General features: G+C 51.6%; 1 protein-coding gene across 1 annotated transcript; it reads right to left on the bottom strand.

Annotated features, from left to right (window-relative positions):
- Positions 1-144: 144 nt before the first annotated feature.
- ATXN1L (ataxin 1-like) lies at positions 145-6,900 on the bottom strand. The gene is made up of 2 exons (XM_010579517.1): positions 1,113-6,900; positions 145-896 (listed from the first exon to the last, which is right to left on the bottom strand). The coding sequence occupies exon 1, from the start codon at positions 6,813-6,815 to the stop codon at positions 4,737-4,739; it is 2,079 nt and encodes a 692-aa protein (XP_010577819.1). The 5' UTR covers positions 6,816-6,900; the 3' UTR covers positions 145-896; positions 1,113-4,736.
- Positions 6,901-7,102: the final 202 nt, after the last annotated feature.

Here is a 7,102-nt window from a genome sequence, read left to right as displayed (position 1 = left end):
GAATTATGGCTTATAATCCATCTGTCAGACAGCCTTTACCTTGCCCTTGTCACAAGTCTCCAGATCACTCTGTGTAAGAGAAGAGAAGCCACATCCTAATGGTCACTGATGCTACAGACGAGCAAAAAGTCTCAAACACCAAAGGAAAAGCTATTGGTTTATATATAGATATATATATATAGATATATACTGTGTTTACAGAGTCAACAAGTTAAATGCAATATTCATAAGAGCATTAACAATAAAAATACAATCTGTGTGTAGCCAAGTACAGACTTAAAATGGTAAAACAGGAAAAAGGATCTCACCAAAAGTACAAATATACAGTACAAATTGATTTATTTAAAACAGTTACAAAAAAAGCACAACAAAATAGAGATTATCCTTAGAATTATTAATGCTTTGTTAAAGATCAGGTAGGAGGAAAGGGGCAGGAACAAGGTCGGAGGGGAGCACCTGACTAGTTCTAAGGCTTTAGATACAATGCGGTCGGTTACATGTTAATACAGCCATTACATAACTGGGATTATAGTTGAGGGATCAGCACTTATCTACAAAGACCTCCTTGCCTCAGGGCAGCCCAGCTGGTTCCCCCAGTTCAACATGTCTGTTTTTCTGCTTTGCATGGGCAGACCCTCCCCTGGCGCTAAGGTGCCATGACAGCGGGAAAACAACTAGAATGTGCACGGGTGCATTTGCAGGGTGGAATGGCAGCAGCCTAGAAGGACGTTAGGGGCAAGTCCTGTCCTCCATAGACAGATGTGAAGACCGTGGAAGGGCCTTGACCATCAGCATTTTAAACCATACATGGAACACACCCCGGGCCAAACTCTGTACAGAATGTGCATTCGTAGCCATCTTAGCAGCTTCTGCAAAGTTTCAGGCCCTAGGACAGCCTGAAAGACAAAGAGCAATTATGAGTGACGCTAGGGAAAGGCACATGTACTGCTGTGGGCAGGAACTAGCATTTGGGCTACTCAAGCTGCTGTAGTTTCTTTTACAATATTTTCTGAGTAACAAGGACTGTTAGTTCTCTACAGGGGAAAGTGACTTCAAGTGGCGGGGGGGGGGGCAGGGACACTTAATGTGAAAAGTGCATTATACTTGCGCACCTGCTGGAAAGGGGAGGCAGAGGGGCCTCTGCAGCTTTCCTTCTTTCCAGACAGAGCTTCCTCTGCATAGTCTGGTAGTGATGAGCGCTCATCGCTTGGAGCAAGTCTCACGTTCCTGGAGCAACAGTGTACACATAGCCTAGAAACAGGCCTGGCCTCTGCTGGGCAGCTGACCCAAGGAATGTTTCGTGAGATGGGACAGATGGCTACAGACATCCATTATTGCATCCTACAGACTCTTGCCACAGAGTATGAGCTGGATAAGACCACAGCCAGGAGGTCTCCTCCTCCGAGTAGGACAGACCACAGCTCTCCTCCCCTTCACAATAGCAGCAGGAAAACAGTATATTTCTCTGAGAAGCCTGTCACATCTCTGCCAGCAGAAAAGCCCAGATAGATAACCATCTCATTCCGAAGTCTTCCTGGCTTTATCTCCTCCTTTCCCTGTAAACCTAAGAAATAAAAGCCTCCTCCGTGGGCTCATTCATAGCCTTTCTGCCTACAGCAGAGCCTGTCTCGCACACTATCTCAAGAGAGCCTCAGTGCTCAACACAACTACCACCGCAGGTGCTGAGCAACACAGCCCAACCCAGTAAGGACAGATTCCAGTGATTACGAGTACTGCTAAGCTGGGCCAGGGGGCCACCAGTGGCCCCCTCCTGCCCACCACCTTTGGGGCAAGCAGCCAGATGCCCAGACTTTTCATCTCAACGCCCCGCCATGAGATGTGCCCCAAACCGTTGCTTCCATAGAAGAGCTGGCAGCTGAAACGTGCACAACAGTGGGACTGACAGGGAATCTAGATAGAAGCACCGAGGTCCAATTCACCCTGGCCTGTTCTACAGAGCTCAGAACTGCACTCAAGACATGCCCAGCTAGCCAAAGTCCAGGCCAGCAGCCAGGTAAACACCAGGGTGAGCACCTTCACCGCCCTTCAGCTGCCTACAGTACAAAGTTATTTTAGCCACACAGCATCTTGCCTCATAAATCAGTGTCTGCCCTTTCAGACCACTGTTCTGTGCGGCTGAGATCTAGGAGTAGTAGTTACAGTAACACACATACATGAGATAAGGCAGGCTCTCCAAACCCTCTCTCTAAAAGACAGAGACTTCTGTGTTCAAGAGATGCACATGAGGGGCTCTGCACCCTTCAGCTGCTCAGACATTCCCTCTATGCATGCAACCAGCCCGTCTACATTCACAAACCATACGTATGCAAGATCCCTTTCTTAGCTGCCTGTCACAGCTCTGCACTCCTCTGCATGCACCATGCAAAGAACAGGCAAGAGAACCCAGGCTCCTCTGCCTTCTGCCTTTGGCCACAGACACCCTGGATATCCTGAGCATTAAGTACTAACCAACATTAATCGAGGTCTTTGCGTAGGAGAGTCCAATGAACAGCAACTGTGAAACACACAAGGTGATGAGGCCAGGCACCTGGGCCCAGACAGTACTTTTACTGACAAATGGTGCCATGAAAACAGCATCTGTTCCCACAGCTGCTGCATCCAAGGAGGCAGAATCTTCACATGACAGCATCACCATGACTTCATACGTTTCAAATGCAGCTGATGAGATCAGAAGCAGTGTGTCATTTGGGGGAAGCCACATGTGACACAGGCAGCATCCTCATTCTGGAGAAACCCCCGTGAGGCACAAACACTGAAGGCATGAGTAGCGCATATCTCACCTAAGGCCTGAAAAGAAACTGTCCTGGTGCAGACATTTAAAAGGCAACAGAAACGGCTAGCAATGTGCTAGGAAAACAGGACTGGCAGCCCGGATGGAAAGGACATTCTGGAGACTCTCTAATTTGCCTAATACCCAGGCAGAGCACCCCTCGGTCACACAGTCAACTGAAGCCAACCAATTACAGGACACGTTCCTGGAGAGTGTGCAGAACAGCCCTGAGACACCGCCACTGCAAGCTGACTGAAGGACGGCTATGCCGAGAAGAGGTGCTGACACACAAGCCATTCAGGGAAAGAGAGCAGCAGTGCCCTAGCAGTCAGGCATGCCTGACAGAAATCTTCAGGAAGATGAGAGAAGGGAGATGGAAAACGGTACGCTGAACAACAGGAGCAGCATCGGGACTCTAGCAGGGACCTGCACACTGAAAAGAAACCCTCTCAAAAGCCTGGTCCTAGCACAGAGATGGGCACCTTAATACAAGGAATACTTAACCCAAGTTAAGTCAGTGAAGACTCTTATCCTCAACATAATAGTGACTATTTTTTATTCTAGCTAAGCAGTTAGAGCTGGTGTCAGAACACACCACCAGAGAGGGCAAATTAGTGTAACTACAAGAGCCTTCACTTGAATGGAGTGTTGTTACCATAACGAGGTATTAATATACATTTGTATTAAATCTCACTGTGAAAAAGACTACTCTTGATTTTACCATGTTGTTCTACAGAGGAACTCCGAAGTGAAGCATCAGAAAAACTAACACAAAACCACCCCAAAATGCCCTATGATGCTGTGATATTTTTAGAGTCCCTACATTAATCATAGAACTGTACTTGGCAGAAACTTTGTACCTTGCCTGCACATGCACAAACACTCGTCTCTTGTCTAGAGCTTATTCAGGAAAATGCCTGCAGGGAAGAATTAGCCATCTGGAAAGTTTTCTTCTGATTTAATTACGAAATAGTCTCGGTCTTCTCACAGAAAAAGGATGTGTTTCCATCCTTCCCTAGAGAACGCTGAATATATTTTACTCCAGCTTTAAAAAAACCCAAACACCAAACCCCCAAATCAAACCAAACAAAAAAACCCAACCCCATTCATCCATAGGCTAAGCCTCTGCAAAAGCTATAAGCCTGAGATTTTTTTTTTTAAGTTATTAACATGGGAAGAAAGATTTGATTTGGAGACAAATAATTAAATGTATTTTATAGCAGGAAACTGACACCTCCCATCCCAACTCGTGTCCCATCCCAAGTGCTCAAGTTCCCTATTCACCTACACCCAAACCCATCCTTTTGGTCCTTCCTCTTGAATTTCTGTGATTCATTCAAATCTGTACATTCTTTGCAAGAAGAAAGAGCAGTTGGATTCAGTGGAAGAGACATAAAACAGAACCACCAGAGAAGCATCTCCGCCCTGCCCTCAAGAGCTCCATTGGTGAACGGTCCTTTTAAAGTGCATGTGTGAAGAAAAGGGATACTGGGAGTAGAGCCCCCTAAACTCCAGTGGGGACCCATCTCTCCCTATCATGAGAAAGGAGGAATAAAATCTTCAGCAATTTTATCTGCTACCTTAAGCCGTGTCTGCCCTCCTCATCTCCCCACCTATCCTGAATGCTTAGACCCTGCCCTGCAGGGAATCAGTGATTCAGGGAGGTGTGAGAAAGCCCCAGCCTCCAACCTCTGGAATGCTCTCATCGCAAGCTCATGAGCACATCCCTGTTCTCTACCCCAGCTAGCCTGTTGCTGCTCCCTGAGGCACTGGAGCCCTCTTGATTCCCCAAGAGGAACTGGTCAGCCACTGAACTGGAACAAATCCAGTCCTGCAGGGCAGAAAGCAGCCTTGCTGGTGAACCTGTCACAAAGTCTGTGCAATTTCTCCACCGGATGGTGAGGCTCACCTACAGGGGATGGCCTAGCTCACAGCCTCAAAGGGATCATTTCCCTGCATTAGAACGCCCTTCAATAGACAGCTTGACCTCCTGGGGAATGAAAGAGGGACGGAGCAGAGAGGGCCGAGGCTCCTCTGCCTGCATGCTGTATCTTTGGAAGCCTGGGGCTGTCCAGCTGTGCTGACTGCCAGTCTCAGGCTGAGAGGGTTCTGCATGAGAGCTCTGGGCTGTGCTGTCCCTATCTGTGTGGCTCTTCCTTTCAGCAGCTCTGTCAGACGGTTCTCTGGACCCCTGAGCTGTTCTTTCAGATCTCTCCCTAGTAGATATCAACTGGTCTGTGAGAGGGTAGTTAGCCTGAGAAGCCGAGTTGCCATTCATGCTCTGTAAACTGATTGATATGCAGACGTCGCCCACTTGCAGCCTGTGACACGGCAAAGCAAAGAGCTGAGCAGTCCGCCCTGGGCTACAGGAGGACCAACCCTGGCCATACACAAAGAAGGGATGCTCTGGGGGCACATCAATGCTCACTTTACTTTGTTGCTCCCCAACCACAAAATGCAGTGTGACAAGCCCAGGCCACTGGCTTTCCTGAATATCCACCACGGTGCTGGAGTCGATCTTGAGGCCCCCGCTCACCTCCGCGCTACGAACAAAGTCTTGAGTCTGCAGGTCCTCTACCCGCTTTAGCTCTCCTGTAGCCAGCTGGATGATGGCTCCTTTCATGAAGTGAGAGGGCAAGTGTGAGGAGCTGGGTGGCTGCAGCTGGACCAGGTCCTTTTCAAGCACGCTTCCTCGAGCCTGTCCATCTGGGCTCCGCCTCACCAGGGTTTCTGAAGTGGAAGACCTGATGGGCTCAGATCCAACGGGAACCAGGACTGGCTTGCCGTTGGCTATCACCATTCCTTTGGTTAATTGTCTTTGTCTAACCGACTCTTCAGGGGACATTACATACGGACTCCTGGACTGGTTTTTCTCAGCAGCAGCCCTTTCCACCGTGTTCCTCAGCGCGTCCTTTGACTCCCCCTGCTGATCAGGGATATTATGGCAAAGGTTTAAAGGGCTCGGGTCATCTTTCCTCTGGGCTGCCAGAATATGATAATCCTGAGATGCCAACACCCCCACCACCCTCTGAACCTCCAGATCAGCGTCTGGGGTGCTTCTGTGAGCTGGCACAGAGACGTCTGTTCCCAACGTCTGGTAACCTGAAAGGAACTGTCCATCGACCATACATCCCGCTGCAGCCCCTGGCAGACAGTCTTCAGCTTTACTGCTGGCAGAGTCCACAGCCTCGCTGGTCCTCCTCACCACATTATGCTCCAGATGTCTCTGTCCACCATTGGCAGCAGCTACCTCTGAACTCAGCTGACTGTCTTGCTGAGGAGACTCTGGGCTTCCACCTGCTGTAGGTGTCTCATATGCTGAATACCCTGGTGGGAGGCGGGACATCTGATAATAAACAGGAATTCTACCTGGTGCAATATCTAACGGCTGGGTCCCAGCATGGTGCTGCATCTGGCCAGAAGGAGAGATTGCAGAAGCAGATTTGTTGAAGGTGTGGGTAGGAGAGGTAGTCTGGGGGGAAGGAGCGGCTTCTTCCGTGAAGAGAGAGGCATATGGCACAAAGTGGGGGACATGAGAGGCGGTGAGGTTGGTGGAAGGAGACAGGAGAGGACTAGGCAGGAAGCCAGGAGGGACAGCATAGGGCACTGTATAATGCGAGCCGATGAACTGTAGGGACGTTGGAGGGATCTGCGCGTAGTGGACGGGAGGGTAGGGCACCCCCGGGTGCTGGATTATTGGTGAGGTCACATTGAAGGCAGGGGGCAGGGGGCTCACGTTCACCACGGGGTGCAGACCCGTGGGGGAGAAGGTGGCGGGTGGCACTGCCACTTTGTAGAGCATCCCATACTGGTCCACCGTAAGCCCCGCCACTGCTTCTGTGGCCTCGCCAGGGCCATAGCGCAGGGCCGCAGGACCCGGCCCAGCCGTCCGGGCCCACTCGGGGCCCTCGCCAGAGGCCTGGGCACCCCCCGCCCGTCCCGCCTCGGCGCCGGTGCTGGCAGCGGGAAGTTCCCGCTTCTTTGGCGGGAGGCACTCCTGGCTCCGCTCGTGGCCCGCTCTCATGGTGCCCCGCGGTGTCCCGGCAGCCCCGGCCGCGACGCTCGTTCATGGGGGCACCCGCAAGGGCTGCCACACGCCGGCTCCCAGATCCCCGCTGCCGGCCGCCGCCTCACCTGCACCAGGAACAGAGGGAGCCGTGAGTCTCGGGCCGCTGAGGGCCCCGGGGGCGGCGGGGGGAGCCCCCGGGGCCGCAGAGGGCTAGGGGGAGCCCCGAGCCTAAGCAAGGCGCCGGCCCCCAGCCCCCGTCCAGGGCTCCGGCCCCGGGGACGGAGGGCGCCCGAGCCCGGTCG

The sequence above is a fragment of the Haliaeetus leucocephalus genome, unplaced genomic scaffold (assembly GCF_000737465.1).
Source record: "Haliaeetus leucocephalus isolate CR32 unplaced genomic scaffold, Haliaeetus_leucocephalus-4.0 Scaffold668, whole genome shotgun sequence".
Classification (NCBI taxonomy): Eukaryota; Metazoa; Chordata; class Aves; order Accipitriformes; family Accipitridae; genus Haliaeetus; species Haliaeetus leucocephalus.
The sequence above is the reverse complement of the archived record's forward strand: the minus strand, read 5'-3'. Positions and strand labels throughout refer to the sequence as shown.

Bases quoted from the DNA above. Each gene is read 5' to 3' on its own strand.
- ATXN1L (XM_010579517.1), bottom strand. From the start codon at position 6,815: ATGAGAGCGGGCCACGAGCGGAGCCAGGAGTGCCTCCCGCCAAAGAAG.